Source organism: Oncorhynchus nerka, linkage group LG14 (assembly GCF_034236695.1).
Source record: "Oncorhynchus nerka isolate Pitt River linkage group LG14, Oner_Uvic_2.0, whole genome shotgun sequence".
NCBI classification, from domain to species: Eukaryota; Metazoa; Chordata; class Actinopteri; order Salmoniformes; family Salmonidae; genus Oncorhynchus; species Oncorhynchus nerka.
The window spans coordinates 62,711,247-62,735,136 of NC_088409.1; the positions used below are offsets into that span (position 1 = coordinate 62,711,247).

At 45.0% G+C, this 23,890-nt stretch overlaps 1 protein-coding gene and 2 pseudogenes across 1 annotated transcript; 1 reads left to right on the plus strand and 2 right to left on the minus strand.

Annotated features, from left to right (window-relative positions):
• Nucleotides 1-63: 63 nt before the first annotated feature.
• On the minus strand, nt 64-10,185 carry LOC115141637 (sodium/glucose cotransporter 2-like; annotated as a pseudogene).
• A 1,054-nt stretch (nt 10,186-11,239) lies between these two features.
• Nucleotides 11,240-16,238, minus strand: LOC115141639 (kelch-like protein 12; annotated as a pseudogene).
• Nucleotides 16,239-16,448: 210 nt separating this feature from the next.
• Nucleotides 16,449-23,831, plus strand: sars2 (seryl-tRNA synthetase 2, mitochondrial). The gene is made up of 16 exons (XM_029680691.2): nt 16,449-16,740; nt 17,017-17,112; nt 17,230-17,259; nt 17,365-17,505; nt 17,686-17,740; nt 17,845-17,908; nt 19,274-19,379; nt 20,075-20,122; nt 20,345-20,453; nt 20,603-20,648; nt 20,767-20,854; nt 20,972-21,084; nt 22,812-22,905; nt 23,061-23,153; nt 23,308-23,373; nt 23,493-23,831. The coding sequence occupies exons 1-16, from the start codon at nt 16,471-16,473 to the stop codon at nt 23,631-23,633; spliced, it is 1,560 nt and encodes a 519-aa protein (XP_029536551.2). The 5' UTR covers nt 16,449-16,470; the 3' UTR covers nt 23,634-23,831.
• The last annotated feature ends 59 nt before the right edge of the window (nt 23,832-23,890 follow it).

Below are 23,890 nucleotides of genomic sequence, written 5' to 3' on the forward strand. Positions count from 1 at the left end.
CTGCTTTTCTCCTCTGCCTCCCTGCGTGCTATCCTCCCCAGCACTTCAGTTCCATGTTCCATCAGACCTCACTCAGAGCATTATATGGGGAGATGCATACCTCCATAGGCTTATAATAAGTTCTCATAATAGTGGGTAAGAGTCCCCTGCATTAATGATATGGATGCAGGCATTTGATAAAACAGTGTTGAGGCAAGTGCTCACCTGTTGTCTATGGCCAGTGTACAGTAGCTGACAAGCAGTACCAGGATGGAGGTGCAGAAGAAGAGGAGCACAGTTAAGTAGAAGTAATAGACTCCACACACCAGAGTGGGGCAGTGTGAGGGGAACAGGCAGCTGCCTGAGCCAAACCAAAACTCTGGCCCCATATGGCACAGCCCCATAGCTAGCCCCCCCCCCCCCCCATCAGGCCCCAAAACACCCCTGAAAGAAACAAATGTCAATTTAGTACCAAAGTAATCAAAGAAGGAAAAGTTAATCCAGTGGTATATGTCTGCATTCACAAAGAGTTTCAGAGTAGGGGTGCTGATCTAGAATCAGTTTGGCATTTTTGATCAAGGTTTTATGAAGGTGGGTCTAATCTGAGATTGGCAGTACTACCTTCAGATGCCTTGTGAATACGGGCCCAGATGTCTTTTACACTCATACTCAACAATGCTTTCCCTATGTCATCTCACAACAATTTGCTCTGTAACTAGAAAACACACCCTCTGACCTCACCTGCTCATTGACCCTCTTCACAAACACAGCCAGGAAGAAGACTAAGGCGATGGGAGGGGCCAGGTAGCTGGTCACTGATTGGATGTAGTCAAACAGCTGACCGCTCTGGGCTGCCTAGACCACAGGGATCCAGCAGATACTGACGGATACGATGACGAGGACCCGCACTCTCAGAGGGCGAGACGGAGTGAGAGGCAGCCATTTTATTGGAGCGTACGTTATATTGACCTACTCCAGCAAATGGTCTGGGAGAGCTGAACCTTTCTACATAAACCAAGTTTTCCTATTTAAACCAAGTGAAAAAAGGCCCAGACCTGCCAACGACCATGAGCTCGCTCTCTCTGGTCTGCGGTCTGAAGCGGGTCCAGATGTCCATGGTGAACAGGGTGCTGCTGCTGTTGAAGATGGAAGCCAGGGAGCTCATCAGGGCCACCAGCATCAGGCCCCTCAGACCTGGGGGAGAGGAGGGGGAAGGAAGATTAAGGTAAGATGATGGGAGAGATAAAAACGTTGGTAGCCATCGACACACAACTGCACGCAGTAAATTATGTGTAAAAATAAAAATTATACAGTAAAAGTGTCACCCAGATCTGAGCAACTAGTTCAGCAGAGAAGAGAGACTTCTCACCATTGGGCATCACAGAGACCACCAGTTTGGGGTAGGCGATGTTGGAGCAGCCCACCTCCGTCCCACACACTTCTGGCACCACACAACCCACCTCATCTGTCAACAGAGAGAGAAGACAGGCTCTGTCACCATGGAGCCCATAATGACAGGAGGAAAAGAGAGGGAACACCACACACACACATACACACCCCTTCAGGGTAAAAGAAAAAGGCATCAAAAGCTTGACAAACTGTTATTCATTTAGGTTTTTTTTGCTTGCTTCCCTGTTAATGAACCTAAAAGATCAAACTCTCCAATCCTCTCTGTAAATCCTATGACGGCATATTTTGGGAACTCACCTGGGAAGAACATGCGGCTGATCATTCCAGGGAACACCATAAGGAACCTGGGGAGCAGTTTCAGGTATCCACACATGATGCAGACGCCTTCACATGGGTCAGACTGCAGGCCGCCAGGCAGCGCTGCATGATCACCTATACACAGACATGGGGGAAGATCCCAGATCAACTCAACCAACGATTCAATCTTTCTGTCTGATCCATGTTGTTTCACATCCATCTAATTTAAGTATCTCTCACCATAGCAACAGAATGAGCAGAGCAGACAGCAACATTATGTAACACATGCAAATTAGATTGTCAGCAATGTGCCAACTCAAATCTAATCACAGTTTTGAATGTGCCATCTACAGTGAATGCAATATGAAATAAACGCACATATGAATTCCATCCACTGTGTTCCTATGAGCTTATTCACCTGGTCGGTGCACCAATACCAGCCGCCCACAATGGTGATGCCAAAGAGGACCCCCGGCCAGGGCAGGTCCCAGCAGCTGGAAGGCGTCGTTTTCGGGGGTGAAGCACTGGGGGGAGATGTTGTAGAGCTGGGGCTCCAGGGACTGGTACGTGGAGGGCAGTGCTAACCTGTACTTCTCCAGCAGAGCATTGTAGCCCCCCACCTCAAAGAAGGCTGAGGACAGGAAGAGAAAGGAAGAGGGACACACACACACTGTCACATAGGTTACAGAGGTCAGGAGTAGTGGACTGGGGGATGTATAGTGGCTTGCGAAAGTATTCACACACTGGAATTATAATGGATTTTGGGGGGGGTTTGCATCATTTGATTTACACAACATGCCTACCACTTTGAAGATGCAAAAAATGTATCTTGAATCAAACAAGAAATAAGACAACAAAAACAGAAAACTTGAGCGTGCATAACTATTCACCCCCCCAAAGTCTATACTTTGTAGAGCCACCTTTTGCAGCAATTACAGCTGCAAGTCTCTTGGAGTATGTCTCTTATAAGCTTGGAACATCTAGCCACTGGGATTTTTGCCCATTCTTCAAAGTAAAACTGCTCCAGCTCCTTCAAGTTGGGTGGGTTCCGCTGGTGTACAGCAGTCTTTAAGTCATACCACAGCTTCTCAATTGGATTGAGGTCTGGGCTTTAACTAGGCCATTCCAAGACATTTAAATGTTTCCCCTTAAACCACTCGAGTGTTGCTTTAGCAGTATGCTTAGGGTCATTGTCCTGCTGGAAGATGAACCTCTGTTCCAGTCTCAAATCGCTTGAAGACAAACAGGTTTCCCTCAAGAATTTCCCTGTATTTAGCGCCATCCATCATTCCTTCAATTCTGACCAGTTTCCCAGTCCCTGCTGATGAAAAACATCCCCACAGCATGATGCTGCCACTACCATGCTTCATTGTGGGGATGGTGTTCTTAGGGTGATGAGAGGTGTTGGGTTTGCGCCAGACATAGCGTTGTCCTTGATGGCGAAAAAGCTCAATTTTAGTCTCATCTGACCAGAATACCTTCTTCCATATGTTTGGGGAGTCTCCCACATACCTTCTGGGGAACACCAAACGGGTTTGCTTATTTCCTTCCTTAAGCAATTACTTTTTTCTGGACACTATTTTGTAAAGCCCAGCTCTGTGGAGTGTACGGCTTAAAGTGATCCTATGGACAGATACTCCAATCCGCCTGAGATAAGGCAGAGCTATACCTAGTAAAGACTTCTAGATGATCTTTGTTGCCTCTCTAATTAACGCCCTCCTTGCCTGGTCTGTGAGTTTTGGTGGGCGGCCCTCTCTTGGCAGGTTTGTTGTGGTGCCATATACTTTCCATTTTTTATAATGGATTTAATGGTGCTCTGTGGGATGTTCAAAGTTTCAGATACTTCTTTATAACTCAACCCTGAACTGTACTTCTCCACAACTTTGTCCCTGACCTGTTTGGAGAGCTCCTTGGTCTTCATGGTGCCGCTTGCTTGATGGTGCCCCTTGCTTAGTGGTGTTGCAGACTCTTTAGCCTTTCAGAACAGGTGTATATATACTGAGATCATGTGACAGATCATGTGACACTTAGATTGCACACAGGTGGACTTTATTTAACTAATTATGTGACTTCTGAAGGTAATTGGTTGCACCAGATCTTATTTAGGGGCTGCATAGCAAAGGATGTGAATACAGTTGAAGTCTAAAGTTTACATGCACCTTAGCCAAATACATTTAAACTCTAGCTAAAGTTTTTCACAATTTCTGACATTTAATCCTAGTAAAAATCCCCTGTCTTAGGTCAATTAGGATCACCACTTTATTTTAAGAATGTGAAATGTCAGAATAATAGTAGAGAGTGATTTATGTCAGCTTTTATTTCTTTCATCACATTCCCAGTGGGTTATAAGTTTACATGCACTTAATTGGTATTTGGTAACAATGCCTTTAAATTGTTTAACTTGGGTCAAACGTTTTGGGTAGCCTTCCACAAGCTTCCCACAATAAGTTGGGTGAATTCTGGCCCATTCCTCCTGACAGAGCTGGTGTAACTGAGTCAGGTTTGTCGGCCTGCTCGCTCGCACACGCTTTTCCAGTTCTGCCCACAAATGTTCCATAAGATTGAGGTCAGGGCTTTGAGATGGCCACTCCAATACTTTGACTTTGTTTGCCCTTAAGCCATTTTGCCACAACTTTGATAGTGTGCTTGGGGTCATTGTCCATTTGGAAGACCCATTTGCGACCAAGCTTTAACTTCCTGACTGATGTCTTGAGATGTTGTGGAGGTCTTGGCTGATTTCTTTAGATTTTCTCATGATGTCAAGCAAAGAGGCACTGAGTTTGAAGGTAGGCCTTGAAATATATCCACATCATTTTCTCCCCTCATGATGCCATCTATTTTGGAAGCGCAACAATCCCTCCTGCAGCAAAGAAACCCCACAACATGATGCTGCCACCCCCATGCTTCACGGTTGGAATGGAGTTCTTCGGGTTGCAAGCCTCCTCCTTTTTCCTCCAAACATAACGATGGTCATTATGGCCAAATAGTTATATTTTTGTTCCATCAGACCAGAGGACATTCCTCCAAAAAGTATGATCTTTGTCCCCATGTGCATGCAGTTGCAAACCATAGTCTTTTGGAGCAGTGGCTTCTTCCTTGCTGAGCTGACTTAGGATAGGATATAGGATATTAGGATATAGGATATATATCATTTTGTACCTTCTGCATCTTCACAAGGTCCTTTGCTATTGTTCTGGGATTGATTTGCACTTTTCACACCAAAGTACGTTCATCTCTAGGAGACAGAACTCGTCTCCTTCCTGAGCGGTATGACGGTTGCGTAGTCCCATGGTGTTTATACTTGTGTACTATTGTTTGAACAGATGAACATGGTACCTTCAGGCATTTGGAAATTGCTCCCAAGGATGAACCAGACTTGTGTAGGTCTACAATTTTTTTTCTGAGGTCATGGCTGATTTCTTTTGATTTTCTCATGATATCAAGCAAAGAGGCACTGACTTTGAAGGTAGGCCTTGAAATACATCCACAGGTACACCTCCAATTGACTCAAATGATGTCAATTAGCCTATCACAAGCTTCTAAAGCCATGACATCATTTTCTGCAATTTTCCAAGCTGTTTAAAGGCACAGTCAACTTAGTGTATGTAAACTTCTGACCCACTGGAATTGTGATATAGTGAATTATAAGTGAAATAATCTGTCTGCAAACAATTGTTGGAAAAATGACTTGTGTTATGCACAAAGTAGATGTCCTAACCGACTTACCAAAACAATAGTTTGTTAACAAGAAATGTGTGGAGTGGTTGAAAAACAAGTTTTAATGACTCCAACCTAAGTGTATGTAAACTTCCCACTTCAACTGTACATATGCACGCCCCACTTTTCGTTTTTAAATATTTTTTACATTTTACTTCACCTATTTTGTGTATGTCCATTACATGAAATCCACATAAAAATCCATTTAAATTACAGGTTGTAATGCAACAAAATAGTAAAAATGCCAAGGGGGATGAATACTTTTTCAAGGCACTGTATAGTGGGTCGACAGTTTTATTTTTTATTTAACTAGGCAAGTCTTATTTTCAATGACGGCCGCCCCAGGGTAGCCTAGTGTGAGGCTGGATCAAGGAAGTGGTTTACTAAAGGTGGTGAATGCGAGACGAGGGAGGGAGGTTGGATGAAGGAGGGAGGGAGGGAGAGAGTGAGTAAGGAAGGGCTGCACTAACAGATCCACTAGACACAGCAACTAATTCATCATGACCAGTTGAGTCATGAGTTTAAAATATTTATTAAAGTGTCATTCCACAATGATAGAAGAGTTGACAATACAAAATACACATTTTAAAAGTCACATTGTGGACCACTCGAATAGAGTTGAGACACTAAATGCAGTCATAGTCAAAACATGGTACAGTATTTCATTTGGAGGGACACTATCTATAATACATAACATCATCGATACATCATTGGTACCAGTTTTTATACATTATCTATACACATGTAAGCATAAACAAAAAGTACAGGAGATAAAAGGACATTTAAGCACCGATAAAGAAACATCTCCATTTCTTGTTACTCCGTCATGCGTTGAGAAACAAGTGGAGTCAACAAGGTGGAATGTGTTTGGACTCTGGACACAGGACTCTAAACTTACCGAAACCTGTGAGGATGATGACGAATGTATGGACGGTGTCTGTGTACATCAGAGCAGCTAGGCCCCCTAGTGAGCAAAACAGATCATTTACAGATGAACACATTTCAAGTTACAATGTCAAATACAGTGAAACGGCTTTCTTGCAAACTCAAAACCCAACAATGCAATAATCATTAACAATGTAGTAATAGAAAAAAACACACGATAAATAAGAATAAGAAATATTAAATACACAAAGTAAGCAAGCAAGCATACTATATACAGGAAATATTTTTTAAAGTCAGTTCCAATACCATATTTACATGTGCACAGATACTGGAGTGACTGAGGTAGATATGCATAGAGGTGAGGTGCCTAGGCAACAATAACCCAGTTGATAAACAAACTACAGAGGTCATCTAGGACAGGGTTTCCCAACATGTGCACACAGGGAGGGCCCCAGGACCGAGTTTGGGAACTCCTTATCCAGGACAGTGTTTCCAAACCCCAGTCCTCGAGTACCCCCAACAGCACACATTTTCATTGTAGCCCTGGACAAAAACACCTGATTCAACTTGTCAAGGGTTTGATGATAAGTTGACAAGTAGAATCAGCTGTGCTTGTGGGTCGAGGGTAACAGACAAAAAGCTTAAGGCCCTGTTTTTATCCTATGGTTAATCTTTTCCAAACATGACCTCTCTTTAATCGTGGACAGCTTTTTCTACCACAAGTAATGAAAGCGTTTTGTGTATAATTTGATCAAACATATGTTACCTGTGACTGTGTACAGAGCTGTGATGGAGAGGAGGGCCATCACAGCCACATCGATGTTCCAGCCTAGAGCCTGCTGTATGAACACAGCCCCAGAGAACATGTCCACCCGGAGAGAGAGAGATGAGGAGACAGTCAGACTGGTCCACGGGTATGTTTATATCGCAATGCCTTTCATACCTCAATCAAACGTACGGAACTCAGGAGACTTAGAAATACCACAGATACTATCAATATTGAAGAAAATGTCATGATAAAGGACTGTGGGGGACGTTTATAGCATGTTACAAACAGTGCCTCATAGTGCTGTCCCGGACCAGGGCTCTCCAACCCTGTTCCTGGAGAGCCGCTCTCCTGTGGGTTTTCGCTGTAACTCCAGTTGTAACTAACCCATCAACCAGCTAATAATTAGAATCAGGTGCACTAGATTAAGGTTGTAGCGAAGACCTACACGACGGTAGCTCTCCAGGAACAGGGTTGGGGAGCCCTGTCCTACACTCACAGAGATCTTGGTGAAGATGTAGAGGAACAGAGAAATGACGGAGAGGTACACACTGATCCTGGTTCCCCCAAACCTCTTCTTCAGGTACTGAGGCATTGTAATTACCTAAGCAACAAGAAATGCAGAAATTACCAATGGACACAAATCTCTCCAGTATGCCATGTTAGCTGGCATACAATGGTCTTGTGTAACTTACCCCCGCTGTGAGGTAGACAGGGACAAATAGCCAGCCCAATAGGAGCACAATAAACAAGGCCTGGGTAGAGAGAAGGCTCCAATGTCAGAAGAATCTCAATTTCCTGATCAGCACATATTAGAAAGTATTGTCACTGTGTTGTGTACTCGAAACCCTGTAACAACATGTCATAACATCTTTTTAGGCGTCAAATTAAACTTACGTTCCACGCAAATCCCCCCACAGCAATTCCACCTGCTGCTCTGGTACCAGCAAGGCCCACAAAGTGACCGCTACCAATATTACTGGCAAACAGTGACGCTACAACCTAGAGAGAGAGAGAGAAGGGGGAGAACTGTTAAAGGAAAAACCCATCGTCGTGATGATGTGACACGTTGCTTCTTGAAAATCCTGGCTCTTGAAAACTTGTCTGCTGACATGCAAAACGCTTTTGGACTAATGAAACAAATATCCCAAAATTATTTTGGAGTGGTACTGTCCTCTCGCATACAGGCTGTAATATAGACAATGGGACTGAGCAAGACAAGAAAGGTGACTGCAGAGTCCCAAAGGGTTAGCTAAAATACAGGTTAATAAGGGTTCAAATACACAGGTTGGCAAAGAGGTTAAAGATGAAGTTGAACTCACTGGCCACCAAGTCATGGTCCGTCCTGCCAAAAAGTACCCTCCCACAGTGCCACCGTTGGTCTGAAACATAGACTGGAAGACGGGACATTCCCTGGATGTAAGCCCTAAGCAGTGGCTTACTCTACAGTATTGTATATGTCTATAAATGGAGCTATACAAATACTCAGTTTGACATAAGACATCATTATGATAAATTACACATGGAGAGAATCAGGTATAATTCAAAACTAAACTCAGCAAAAAAAGAAACGTCCTCTCACTGTCAACTGGGTTTATTTTCAGCAAACTTAACATGTGTAAATATGAACATAACAAGATTAGACAAAAGAGACATAAACTGACCAAGTTCCACAGACATGTGACTAACAGAAATGGAATAATGTGTCCCTGAACAAAGGGAGGGAGGGGTCAAAATCAAAAGTAACCGTCAGTATCTGGTGTGGCCACCAGCTGCATTAAGTACTGCAGTGCATCTCCTCCTCATGGACTGCACCAGAGTTGCCAGTTCTTGCTGTGAGCTGTTACCCCACTCTTCCACCAAGGCACCTGCAAGTTCCCGGACATTTCTGGGGGGAATAGCCCTAGGCCTCACCCTCCGATCCAACAGGTCCCAGACGTGCTCAATGGGATTGAGATCCGGGCTCTTCGCTGGCCATTCCAGAACACTGACATTCCTGTCTTGCAGGAAATCACGCACCGAACGAGCAGTACGGCTGGTGGCATTGTCATGCTGGAGGGTCATGTTAGGATGAGCCTGCAGGGAGGGTACCACATGAGGGAGGAGGATGTCTTCCCTGTAACGCACAGCGTTGAGATTGCCTGCAATGGTAACAAGCTCAGTCCGATGATGCTGTGGCACACCGCCCCAGACCATGACGGACCCTCCACTTCCAAATTGATCCCGCTCCAGAGTACAGGCCTCGATGTAACACTCATTTCTTCGATGATAAACGCGAATCCGACCATCAACCCTGGTGGGACAAAACGAGTTTGTGCCCATAGGTGACCTTGTTGCCGGTGATGTCTGGTGAGGACCTGCCTTTACAACAGGCCTATAAGCCCTCAGTCCAGCCTCTCTCAGCCTATTGTGGACAGTCTGAGCACTGATGGAGGGATTGTGCGTTCCTGTTGTAACCCGGACAGTTGTTGTTGCAATCCTGTACCTGTCCCGCAGGTGTGATGTTCGGATGTACCGATCCTGTGCAGGTGGTGTTACACGTGGTCTGCCACTGTGAGGACGATCAGCTGTCCATCCTGTCTCCATGTAGCGCTATCTTAGGTGTCTCAGTACGGACATTGCAATTTATTGCCCTGGCCACATCTGAAGTCCTCATGCCTCCTTGCAGCATGCCTAAGGCACGTTCACGCAGATGAGCAGAGAACCTGGGCATCTTTTTCTGATGTTTTTCAGAGTCGGTAGAAAGGCCTCTTTAGTGTCCTAAGTTTTCATAACTGTGACCATAATTACCTACCGTCTGTAGGCTCTTAGTGTCTTAACAACCGTTCCACAGGTGCATGTTCATTAATTGTTTATGGTTCATTGAACAAGCATGGCAAAGTGTTTAAACCCTTTACAATGAAGATCTGTGAAGTTATTTGGATTTTTACAAATTATCTTTGAAAGACACGGTTCTGTTTTTTTGCTGAGTTTTTGTAGGCTACAGACCTGTAGACAGATATACAGATAGGTGTACTAACCCAGACGCCCACTCCAATGACCCGAATGAAGTAGCCGATGATGACCAAGATATCAGCTAGATTATTAATGGTCCCCTTCTCAGGTGTGGTTTCAGACGAAGGATTCTCCATTTCTCAACAGAAAGGAAGAAAGTTGTCAACGGCCGTAATAATGTCAAACCAAGGGACATCAGTCCAAGACTTGGAGCAAAGGATAATGATAATACTAGTGTCTATTAACTAGCGCTGCTCACAGTCTAACGGACGATAAGGCATAAGAGAAAGGCCAGGTGAAGGAGAGAAAGGTCAGGTGAAGGAGAGAAAGGCCAGGTGAAGGAGAGAAAGGCCAGGTGAAGGAGAGAAAGGCCAGGTGAAGGAGAGAAAGGCCAGGTGAAGGAGGAGAGAATGGTCAGGTGAAGGAGGAGAGAATGGTCAGGTGAAGGAGGAGAGAATGGTCAGGTGAAGGAGGAGAGAATGGTCAGAGTGGTTGGTCAGGAAGACCTTTTGGTCGCCAGAAAAGAGGCTGATTGAGGTTTATTAATGACAGTAATAATTAACGCCTAGCCTCTTCAATGTTCACTTACAGTACACACACGGTTCAGTTGTAGTAAAATAAACCCCATTAGTTCAAAATGACAGAAGGACAAACGGACCTGTTGTCGTAGCCCAGAGGAAAATTGTAAAACAGGAGAATCCCAAAACTCTTAAGCAAATATACCTTTAATCATTTGATAGCATAACTGTCATCAAATTATCAATTTGACTTTCAGTTCAAAAACATCAGATTACATCAGTCAGGTGACGTTTCTCTTAAGGGGTGTGAGGGGGGGGACGACGACTCCCCTGTTGTTACATACCATTAATCCTACATTCACACCCCAACACACATACACATTTAAACTCCAAATATCTTCACACAGCTCTATAGAGTAAAGGGGCGTGTTCAACTAAAATCTAAAATAAAACAAATATTTAGGTGTCAGGTATTCTGGCGGATCTGCATGCTCTTGCGGTAAAGTAACCCATGCATCTGAAAATTAAATAAAACATAATTTGGCGACTTGGGGGCAATGATGATTATGAAACCACGTTATCCCCTCTGATGATAACACTTTATCTGATTGGAGGAGGATGAGTGTTAGGGTGAATAGCGATGAAGAGAAACTGACCAAAAATAACAAGTGACTGAAATCTAGGTCATGTTTATTAGAGCATTAAATCAAAAAAACATTACAAAACATGTTGCAATGGAAAATTAATGTTTAGGTTATTGGACAAGTCCTGGTAGGTAGTCCTTCCCTGTTTCAGTTCATTTTCTTCCGTTTCGTGCCTAATGAACATGGCCCTGGAATCATTGAAAAGTGAAAGACTAAAGTTACATACATGGGATGCTTTAGTGAATTTCAGAATGTCTGGAATAGAAAAGGCAGAAACAAAACAATTCAATAAACATTCGCAGCCAGTCATCCAAAACATAGCCCTATGCAGTCGTTAAATTCCTATAGAAGGCGGCAAAGGCTGAGGATGTGTGTTCAACAGGCAGACAAGTTTCAGACCATTTAAATGCATTCAAATCATTTTTGATTAGAACTTTAGTGTTGTTGTGGCATTCGGTGGTTACATTCAGATGCGAGTCCCCTTCTCCCCCCCACTTTCTCAAGTGTAAAAATTTGATAACATTTCATTACTGAAACCCCATGAATGCTGGTCTTAGCCACAACTCATTCATCCGGCTGTGGCTAGTCATCATCAGGATTGCGGTCCTCCCGAGCCAGTCTCAGCCGGGACAGGATGTGTTTCTTGGGGAACTTGAGGGTGGTACAGCCAAATTGGCTGACTCCCCCCGTGTCTCCGGGTAGTTTCTCCCGTCTCTGGACCCAGCTGCGCCAGCCAGGCTTCCAACAGTACACACTGTCATAGAAACGGGAGCCGTTCTCCCCGCCCAGCACGTATATCCTGCGTTTCCACCTGGCCACGCCCCGGCAGCAATCCGCCTGGGCAACCCCGGGAAAACCACCGGACTGGGGGCTCGGTCACTTCCCCCACCCCCACCCCTCTCAGACACCACCGCCCCGGTCACCTCCCTTTCCACCCCTGTGCCCCGGCCCTCCCTGAAGAACAGCACCCGCCCCGTGGCTTCCAGAGGTTCCAGATGGGTGTAGTTTCCATCTATAAACTTCGTGGCGTCCCTCATGTAGCCTCCAATGGCACAGACCCCTCCCCGCACTGCCACCCCTCCGGCCAGGCAGGTGGCACCAGAGTCCAGTCCCACACGGGTCCATGAGTCAGTCAGGGTGTGGTAGATGAGCACGCCAGCGTGCACCACCGCCCGGTTCTGCTCCAGCGTGGTGCCACCCAGCAGGTAGATGCGGCCGCGCAAGGCAGCACAGGCAAAGGAGCGCAGTGGCAGGGGCAGACGGGGCCCAGGGCCCCACTGGAGAGAGGCCAGGTCCAGGATCTCACAGGAGTCCAGCATGGCTCCTCTGTTGCAGCCCCCCAGGGCGTAGAGTGACTCCCCACAGCCCAGCAGACCCAGCATGGCCCGGGGCTGCACCATGGGCGACCGCTCCTGCCAGCGATCCAACACAGAGTCATACTCATGGACCTCCGTGGACACCGTGCCCCCCCGCAGGATGCCTCCCGCTACGAACAGCCGCCCCCCAATGGCTGTGCAACCTGGGCACAGCAGAGAGCCCAGGGCAGCCAGCTTCTCCCATTTTCCTGTGCGTGGGTCGAAGCAGTCCACTGTGAAGTCCCTCTCGTTCAGCGACTCGTCCTCCCGTGGCTTTAGGTCCACACACACTATCTTCTTCTCGAACATGCCTTCCCGGGGCCTCAGCGGGCCCCCCAGGCCCTCCCCGGCTGCCGCAGGGCCCAGCTCCTGGCTCAGCCGCTGGCTCTCCTCCAGGGACAGCAGGCCAGGGCGGAGGTGGTGGAGCAGGGCCGGCATGTGGCTGTAACGGTCCAGGGGCTGGTGCTCAGCCCAGCGGCGCGCCGCGTCGTACACCTCTGCCTCAGAGTCTATGCCCAGGCGGTCAGAGCCCAGCAGGCTTCCCAGGGTACCTGGGTCCAGCAGCAGGAAGTCCTTCTGGCGGGCCACGCGTGGGAAGTGCTGGGCCACCAGCCTCAGAGAGGCCCTCAGGAGCAGCTGGTCGTGGTGGGAGCGGGCCAGAGAGTACATGCCCAGGCAGTTGTCCACAGACAGGTGTTCAAACAGGAACCTACGGACACACAGATATTTGAGGATGGAAAACCAGACAATAAAATATGTTTTTTTTTAAAATGCTATCAAAACTCTGTGGCAGTTACTGAACTGCATATGCTTAGGAGTATGAGCAGCATTCTGGACCGGGGAAAATACAACGCATCTATATCAGGCAGCACTGACTATATAGTTACCTGGAGCACAGGTCCTGCAGGGGCATCACTTGAAGCCGATTGGCCGCCACAAACAGGTCCTCGGCCGTGTCCAGGCAGAGCCCCGCCTCCCCAGTGTAAACAAACTGGATGACAGTCTCCATGACTGACGGCGTCACCTCCTCCAATCGGATCTCAGTGAGGCGGGACTCCACCAACGGGCTAGTGAACATGGCTCGGAAATACGGGCTGACCGCTGCCAAGAGGACTCTGAAGAGAGGTAGAAGCATGACGTCATTCACATAGGGTGTGACTACAATGAACTGCAGGAGACTAGAGTACTGAAACAGCAGTAGGCATCCAAGTGTGTGTAACATATTCCTTTGTGTGTAGCAACATGCACTGTCTGGATCTAGTACACTAGAATTAAGAGAAGGTCTTTGATCCCACCTGTGACACATAAACCTCTTCCCCTCCACTAACAGAGTGACATCACACAGCTGCTGAGCATCCAATAGCTGCTTCAACCCTGAGGGAGAGAATAAGTAAAAGTGAGGCAAATGAGACTTACAGTACCAGGCAAAAGCTTAGACACACTTACTCATTCAAGGGTGTTTCCAGTATTTCTACTATATTCTACATTGTAGAATAATAGGTAAGACATCAAAACTATGAAATAACACATACGGAATCATGTAGTAACAAAAAAAAAGGGTTAAACAAATGAAAATATATTTCAGATTCTTCAAAGTAGCACCCTTTGCCTTGATGACAGCTTTGCACACTCTTGGCATTCTCTCAACCAGCTTCATGAGGTAGTCCCCTGGAATGCATTTCAATTAACAGGTGTGTCTTGTTAAAAGTTTATTTGTGGAATTTATTTTTTCTTAATGCATTTGAGCCAATCAGTTGTGTTGTGACATGGTAAAGGTAGGGGTGGTATACAGAAGATAGCCCTATTTGGTAAAAGACCGAGTCCATATTATGGCAAGAACAGCTCAAATAAGCTAAGAGAAATGACAGTCCATCATTAATTTAAGACATGAAGGTCAGTCAATATGGAAAATTTCAAGAACTTTTAAAGTGCAGTCGCAAAAACCCATCAAGCGCTATGATGAAACTGGTTCTCATGAGGACTGCCACAGGAAAGGAAAACCCAGAGTTACCTCTGCTGCAGAGGATAAATAAATTACAATTAATTGCACCTCAGATTGCAGTCTAAATAAATGCTTCACAGAGTTCAAATAACAGACACATTTCAATGTCAACTGTTCAAAGGAGACTACGTGAATCAGGCCTTCATGGTCGAATTGTTGCAAAGAAATCACAACTTAAAGGACACCAATGAGTTGGACCACATAGTGAAGGAAAAGCAGCCAACAAGTGCTCAGCATATGTGGGAACTCCTTCAAGACTGTTGGAAAAGCATTCCTCATGAAGCTGGTTGAGAGAATGCCAAGAGTGTGCAAAGCTGTCATCAAGGTGGCAACTTTGAAGAATCTCAAATATATTTAGATTTGTTGAACACTTTTTTGGTTACTACATGATTCCATGTGTGTCATTTCATATTGTTGATGTCTTCACTATTATTCTACAATGTATAAAATAGTAAAAATAAAGAAAAACCTTTGAATGAGTAGATGTGTCCAAACTTTTGACAGGCACAGGCACAGGTATACACACACACACACACACACACACACACACACACACACACACACACACACACACACACACGATGAGCTCTCTGAGTAACATGACTGATGCAATCATTTGGACGTTCCCATTCTACCATACCATGTGTGACGTAGTCTCCTAAAGGAGTGGTGCTGTCGTCGGGAAAGTCCTCTTCTTCAGAGTCACTGTCCGAAAGGGGCTCCCCTCCCCCACTGTCACCGTCCTGCCAGGGCTGTGGCCGCCAGGTGATTGTTCCTCCACGGACTGCACTCATCTGGAAATAGTCAAGAGTTGACATAGATGAACAGGAATATCAGGAACCTTTAACAACAACAACAACAAAAAACATTTATGTCAAGGAGCCAAATACACAAGATGGTGGCCAATTATAATTACAATTTGATGTAGATAGATATAGGTAATCTATCTATGAGTAATTAGAGGGTCACGGTCAAGATCAACTTCAAAGACCTTAATAAATCATATCCAACTCTGAGCTAAAGGCTGAATGAGTGTCTTGCAAAGCTCTAAGGTACCATTCCCTAATTCTCTCTCTTATTGGGAAAATCAACAGGGTACATTCAGGAAGTGACACAAAATGACAACAATGTTGTTGACGTTACCTTCATTAAGGGGAGACTACCCTACTTGGTGGTCCTGTCCTGGGCTCTGATTGTGTGGATGTCACCAGGGGCCAGACAGTTACTGTTAGTAGCTTCTCCTTTGGGCCCGATTGTCTGTAGTCAGTCAAAAAGGGAAGCTGACAGTTGACATCCGTGTGTCCCACCCTCCGATCCGCCTTGCCTGTCCTGGTTTGAGTGAGTACGGCCTCCAGTGTGGGGTGCAGCACGGCTCATGGTTCTCAGAACCACCATGCAGACTATAACAACAGACCGCCCGGCGGCGGCTAGCTAACGTTTGTTAGCAACTGCTGAATGCAGCTCTCTAAAAATCATCCGCCAAAGCACCCCTTTCTGTCTTATCGGAGAAATTAGTCAATCATGGCATAAAACACAAACATCTCAAACACATTACGGATGTAAAACGAACATAAAATACTGTTTGTATTGCCCCAGAGACCTGCCTGACTGTTGTCTGCCGCACAATTCACTTGTCTCCCTCTCTGAACCGCATTACCGCAATGCAATGGTTTCGCTACTCTCATTGGCTAGCCTTTGAACCAGTGCACGGATGTGACGTTTAGTTTTGAACTCGCTCGTGTTCTTTCTTTTATAACTAAAGCAAATGTAAGAGATATTTTGTTTTTCGACTTTATAAACACACAGTCAGTACATTACATTTGTTACAAATAAAAATACTTTTTATTAATTGGTTGTCTTATTTGGTTCCGCCTTATGTACCAACCTACTTCCGCATTGAAACATGGCGACTTGCATTGGCATGGTTGTTCGGCTTGGCACATTGAATGTCTTAAAACCTGTTTCAAGACACTTTAAAAGGCAGGGGACAAAAGTGTTTACCCACAGCCGCTCCACACATGAGGTGCGAAGTAGTCTGTACGAACATGTCCGCGAGGGCTACAGTGACAAGCCAGACTTGGACATGAGACTTGTGTGCGAGGAGACTGACAAAGTCATTGCCAATGTGGAGACTCGGAAAGGGGACCTACGGGGAGCAGATGTCAGGGAGATCGTAAGCTTTTCTGTATATCCCATCTCACCACACCATGTTGAATACTGTAGATGCAGCCTAGTTCCATGCAATTTGCATGCTCTCTTGACCCTCAAGTCATTAATGTGTATTTGATGTGCAAGAGAGCCTCTGTGCCTCTGTGCTTTCATATGCTGTGTGTCATTTGCCTTGAAGTACATGCATGCGGTGTAGCCTACTGCATTAGTATCAAGCACATTGCCTGATCTCTATATGCCTATTTTAGGGGCGTGTTTCTGATGTAAGTGTGTGCTGCAGGTGTATGTTTGGCAGCAACTTGAGGCAGTGCGAAAGGAAATATCACATCTGGAGAAGCAGAAGAAAGTGATCAGCCATAGAGTTCGGGCTCTTGTGGTCAGTTGATATGTTGGCAATGATACCAATACCTGTGCTTCAAAACATTTTTTTCATGTTATGATGAGATATTATTTTGTGGAATTATTGTGATAAACATTTCCCTTCTCTTCACAGGATCAGAATGACAAGAAATCCCTAGCTAATGTAAGTTCTGCCTTGCCTGCTGTGGCCGTATGGTATTTGCACTTAACATCAAGGCTGAACAGAAATAATACCCTTTTGAAGTAAGTAGCCCCTTATTTTGTTCAGATTCCTGAGTTCAAGGAGGCTACGAAGGAGGGTCGGGAGATCCGTCATCGGCTGACCCAGCTTTACCCCAGAGAGAGTGAGCTGGAGGAGGAGCACTATGGCCGAGCCCTGAGGCTGCCTAACACCACACACCCCGATGTGGTGAGTACGCACACAGGTGTGAGGCAAATGTATGTTGTTAGAGAATCATTCTGAGAGAGACCTATGCATAGAGACTGTCTTTCAACTATTGGAAGATTTTTTTTTGCATATCTGAAAAAATCTATAGTTTGTAACTAATTTAATTTTCACCCCCCCACCCCCCCCATCTCCCTCTTTCAGCCAATTGGAGATGAGAGCCAAGCGAGAGTGGTGGAGCTGGTTGGACAGAAGCCAGGTGAGGAGGCAGAACAATACAATTACATGCTGTCCTCATGATCTCATCAACGTACAAAGTAGGGCAGTATTTGATATGCAGTTATCTCTGACCTTTTTCATCAGAGTTTGACTTCAAACCCAGGGGACACCTAGAGATTGGGGAGGAGCTTGGTCTTATCAGACAGAGGTTAGACACACACTGGTCTGCTCTCTGGCTTTTGTTCTCTCTTCCTCCTGTCTCTCTCTCCATACCCCTCTGTCTCTTCATGTCACTCTGCTTACTCTCTCTCCTCACTGTTTATTGTCTTTTTTTTCTCTTTATATCAAAATTTCTTCTCTCTCTCTCTCGCTCTCTCTCTCAATACTCTCGCTCTCTCTCTCTCAATACTCTCGCTCTCTCTCTCTCAATACTCTCGCTCTCTCTCTCAATACTCTCTCTCTCTCGTTGTTCCTCAATACTATCTCTCTCTCGTTGTTCCTCAATACTATCTCTCTCTCTCTCTCTCAATACTATCTCTCTCATTTTGATCAGTTGATCCTCCAGTCCCAGTATTCTTGGCATAGGCCTACCGGTAAAACACATAACTGAACCTCATCAACAGTGCAGCCAAACAACAGGGGCTCACGAGCGTTATCCTCTGGTATTGTGGTTAACAATATGTAGCCTAGGGCTTGTCGTTAGTAAATGGGTGCTTAATATTGTATGAGTTGTTTCTTTGTCTAGAATCTTTTTTTTTCCTACAGCAAATGGCCAGGGTCTTTGCTAGATTTTCAGATGAACCATCTTTTGTTCTAATTTCCCCTTGAGATGAATGTCTTATCTTTATATATATTTTTAAAACTTAATTACCAACTCTCACCCTCTGTAATTTCCAGGTGAACATAAAGGAGAGCAGTCGTTGGTAAAATCGATAAAAAATCTATCCTGTTTATTACATGTTGCAGCAGGGAGACACCTCCAGCACAGAAGCAAAGGAAATGTCTAACTGGCCTGCACTGAGAAGGTCCTTAAATCCTAATCAGCAGATAGCTGTTCTGTAAACACCAGCCTGAGAGGCTTTTAGGAGGTCAAAACGAAAGGCAGTGACTTTGTCAGCTGCTACAGAATCGCACTGTTTGACAGAGTACAATAATAATCAGTGTCCTCTGTCCTTGTATCTCCAGTCTAGCGTCATCAATCAATATCAAGTCATTCAGAACATTCTGCTTCAAGCTTAGTGACCATAAACCTGCACCTTCAGTGTAACAAATAGAAGACTGGAAATCATGTGTACAGAAACTCCAAATATGCATAACATTGTCTAAATTAAATATGAACTTCAGTCATCTAAAATATTCCTAGTGGTTAGAACGTTGAGCCAGTAACCGTAAAGGTTGCTGGATCGAATCCCCAAGCTGACAATGTGAAAATATTTTGTTCTGCCCTTGAACAAGGCAGTTAACCCACTGTTCTCCGGTAGGCCGTCATTATAAATAAGAATTTGTTCATAACTGACTTGCCTAGTTAAATAAAGCTTAAATCGTGTGGTTTACTCCTATCTTCTCTCTGCAGGCGTCTTGCCCATGTCTCAGGTCATAGGTCATACTATCTAAGGGGAGCGGGGGCCAGACTCCAGTCTGCTCTACAGAACTTCGCCCTGGAAACACTGCAGCAGCGGGTGTGTAAGATAACACAGTCAAACAAAGGGTATCAGGGAGAATAGATTGATATATCTGCAAAATGTGTGATTATCATTTCAGATTCTGAGTGTTTAAAAGTCACATGTACAAGGTTGCAGGTGTGATTGCAGGGTACAATGAAAATCTTAGGTTTCGAGCTCCAACATAAGTGAAATAAAATAATGAAAATGATAATAAAAAAACAATAGAAATAGCACTACATATATCATAACAACTGTAGTTCTCATTTGCAACTGCGACCTGGCCAAGATAAAGCATAGCAGTGTGAACAGACAACACAGAGTTACACATGGAGTAAACAATTAACAAGTCAATAACACAGTAGAATGAAAAAGAAAGAGTCTATATACATTGTGTGCAAAAGGCATGAGAAGGTAGGCGAATAATTACAATTTTACAGATTAACACTGGAGTGATAAATGATCAGATGGTCATGTACAGGTAGAGATATAGGTGTGCAAAAGAGCAGAAAAGTAAATAAATAAAAACAGTATGGGGATGAGGTAGGTAAAAATGAGTGGGCTATTTACCGATAGACTATGTACAGCTGCAGCGATCGGTTAGCTGCTCAGATAGAAGATCTTTGAAGTTGGTGAGGGAGATAAGTCTCCAACTTCAGCGATTTTTGCATGTCTCCCTACTTTGAAAGCAAATCAGTTTTTTTCCATCTCAGGGGTTTATACCTATGGTTGTGCCAGACATGCTGAAGGGGGCTGTATTTGTGAGTATCTGACTCTATCCTTCATTTACACTGCAGACATGAATGCATAACAATATTCAAACTGGAAAAAGAGAGTAAAGCATTCCGAGATGAAGGTGCGATGTGTGTACCTAGTAGTGAGCCAGTTTTCACAAGTAACATTTCTCCAAACTGACACGTTCTCTCTTTCTTTCTCCGGAGACTCTCTCACTCCATCTCTGTCTCCCTCTCTCATACATACAGGAGGGTTGTGGAATGCAGCCCCATGCCCACAGGTCGCAGGTGTACTCTCTGGACCCCGCCTGCTTCCCTGACCTCAACCTGGCTGGCACAGGGGAGGTGGGCATAGCAGGTGAGGCCATGTATGAGTTAGGCTGTGATGGGGAGGTCGTGGGGTACGGTCATCTGTGTGGGTGAGAATGGAAAAACCTTAATGATTAGTAGTGATGTACTAGTGTGTCGTTGTTGCTGTAACCAGAAAGTGTCCTTTTTCTCTTCTAGGTTATTTTATGGACCATGCTGTTAACTGGAAGGACCTTCCTGTCAGGTGAGGCACTTTATTTGTAATACTGTACGTTTGGTTTTCTGACAACCCAGTGTAACATATACATGTACCTCCTATGTGTTTTTATTAGAGCTGAATGGACTGTTTTTTTCCATTGTAGGTCTGTGTGCAGTAGCACATGTTACAGGGCTGAGACGGACACAGGCAGAGAGACTTGGGGCCTTTACAGAGTACATCACTTCAACAAGGTAACAGGAAACAAAGGCAAATCTTTAGAATCAACCAAGGACCAATTGCCCGCCATATTTGATGCATGGTGTTAAAGAACCCTTGTGTTCTCATCCTCTGCTCGTGTGTCTGTCCAGGTGGAGATGTTTGGTGTGACTGCAGATGAGACTGGGGAGGAGAGCTCTCAGATGCTGGAGGAGTTCCTGTCCCTGCAGAAGGAGATCTTCTCCTCCCTGGAGCTCCACTATAGGTCAGTGCTCCTCTCTGCATTTTATTTTATTTTTTTTCATTTTTTATTTCACCTTTATTTAACCAGGTAGGCTAGTTGAGAACAAGTTCTCATTTGCAACTGCGACCTGGCCAAGATAAAGCATAGCAGTGTGAACAGACAACACAGAGTTACACATGGAGTAAACAATTAACAAGTCAATAACACAGTAGAAAAAAAAGAGAGTCTATATACATTGTGTGCAAACGGCATGAGGAGGTAGGCGAATAATTACAATTTTGCAGATTAACACTGGAGTGATAAATGATCAGATGGTCATGTACAGGTAGAGATATTGGTGTGCAAAAGAGTAGAAAAGTAAATAAATATAAACAGTATGGGGATGAGGTAGGTAAAATTGGGTGGGCTATTTACCGATGGACTATGTACAGCTGCAGCGATCGGTTAGCTGCTCAGATAGCAGATGTTTGAAGTTGGTGAGGGAGATAAAAGTCTCCAACTTCAGCGATTTTTGCAATTCGTTCCAGTCACAGGCAGCAGAGAACTGGAACGAAAGGCGGCCAAATGAGGTGTTGGCTTTAGGGATGATCAGTGAGACACACCTGCTGGAGCGCGTGCTACGGGTGGGTGTTGCCATCGTGACCAGTGAACTGAGATAAGGCAGAGCTTTACCTAGCATGGACTTGTAGATGACCTGGAGCCAGTGGGTCTGGCGACGAATATGTAGCGAGGGCCAGCCGACTAGAGCATACAGGTCGCAGTGGTGGGTGGTATAAGGTGCTTTAGTAACAAAACGGATGGCACTGTGATAAACTGCATCCAGTTTGCTGAGTAGAGTATTGGAAGCTATTTTGTAGATGACATCGCCGAAGTCGAGGATTGGTAGGATAGTCAGTTTTACTAGGGTAAGTTTGGCGGCGTGGGTGAAGGAGGCTTTGTTGCGGAATAGAAAGCCAACTCTAGATTTGATTTTAGATTGGAGATGTTTGATATGAGTCTGAAAGGAGAGTTTACAGTCTAGCCAGACACCTAGGTACTTATAGATGTCCACATATTCTAGGTCGGAACCATCCAGGGTGGTGATGCTAGTCGGGCGTGCGGGTGCAGGCAGCGAACGGTTGAGAAGCATGCATTTGGTTTTACTAGCGTTTAAGGCAAGTTGGAGGCCACGGAAGGAGTGTTGTATGGCATTGAAGCTCGTTTGGAGGTTAGATAGCACAGTGTCCAAGGACGGGCTGGAAGTATACAGAATGATGTCGTCTGCGTAGAGGTGGATCAGGGAATCGCCCTCAGCAAGAGCAACATCATTGATATATACAGAGAAAAGAGTCGGCCCGAGAATTGAACCCTGTGGCACCCCCATAGAGACTGCCAGAGGACCGGACAGCATGCCCTCCGATTTGACACACTGAACTTTGTCTGCAAAGTAGTTGGTGATCCAGGCAAGGCAGTCATTAGAAAAACCGAGGCTACTGAGTCTGCCGATAAGAATATGGTGATTGACAGAGTCGAAAGCCTTGGCCAGGTCGATGAAGACGCATACACTCATACATTCAATCTGGCTGGATAGATGCATAGCTTGTGCTTTGAGTCATACACTACAGTGTATTTTGCCATTTGTACACACCATAGTCATATATTTACATATAAATATATTATTTGTGCAAATACTCACACACCCTATTGATTTTACTCATTAAACCCCTAGCAGAGTGTTCCTGTAACCGCTGCGTTCTCTCTACCTGTAGAGTACTGGACATGCCCACCCAGGAGCTAGGTCGCCCAGCACACAGGAAGTACGACATTGAGGCCTGGATGCCAGGGAGGGACAGCTATGGCGAGGTGGGATTGATGGCACTACTATGATTGGTTAATCATGTCCTGGATGAATATTGTTTTTGTTTGAAAGTCATTTCCCATTATTGCTCTGCCAGAGCATTGGGGTCGGTTTTGTTATCCAGGCTTGATGTTTTCGTTTCTCCATTGGCTTGCCTTAGATCTCCAGCGGGTCTAACTGTACAGACTACCAAAGCAGACGCCTCAATATCCTATATGAGGGGGAGGATGGTAGCCTACATTATGCTCATACGGTGAGACCAGGAAGGGGGATATTCTTTATGTTGTGAGATTCAGTATTTCTGATGCACTGAATGTAATAGATTCTACAAGAACAGATTAACCATTTTCTAAGTGTTTTAAATTTTTTAAATTAGAAAATGTCTAATTATTTGTGTTCTGCTCTAGGTGAATGCCACAGCGTGTGCTATTCCCCGTACTATCATTGCTATACTGGAGACTCATCAGACCAAGGTAAGAGAGAACACCGACTGTATTCCCAATACTATTGATGAATACATTCACCCACCATGAAAATAAGTGTCTCTGATAACATGCTACTTTCTATATCTCACTCACATGTCTGTTTTCAGGAAGGGACAGTGTTAGTGCCTCCTGTCTTGCAGCCCTTCCTGGGGTTGGAGGTGATTGAAAAGCCCAAATACATTCCTTTGAAATACATCGGACCAAACCAGCCCAATCGCATGCCCCGCCCTGTCCCAAAGCCCAGATGACATCATGCACCAACACACTTACATCAAGAGAACAACTGAAGCCTTTTCCATCTGCATGTTTACTTATTCTGTGTTGCTCTGCCATGTAAATATATTAATGCCATACTGTTTGTGAATGTGTGTCACGATGACACTATCATAAACTGTCCTGTTTCTGTCTGCAAAAGAATGATCATTAAAACAATTCAGGATCTGCAACCACACAGTAGGCTACTTTCAGAGAACACAGTTCTGCTCTAACAAATCTACATGCTTTT

Excerpts from the sequence above, each read along its gene's own strand:
- sars2 (XM_029680691.2), top strand. The coding sequence starts at position 16,471 with ATGGCGACTTGCATTGGCATGGTTGTTCGGCTTGGCACATTGAATGTC. Across the intron at positions 16,741-17,016 it reads GAGCAGATGTCAGGGAGATC|GTGTATGTTTGGCAGCAACT; the intron begins GTAAGCTTTTCT and ends TGTGTGCTGCAG. Across the intron at positions 17,741-17,844 it reads GCTGGTTGGACAGAAGCCAG|AGTTTGACTTCAAACCCAGG; the intron begins GTGAGGAGGCAG and ends CTTTTTCATCAG.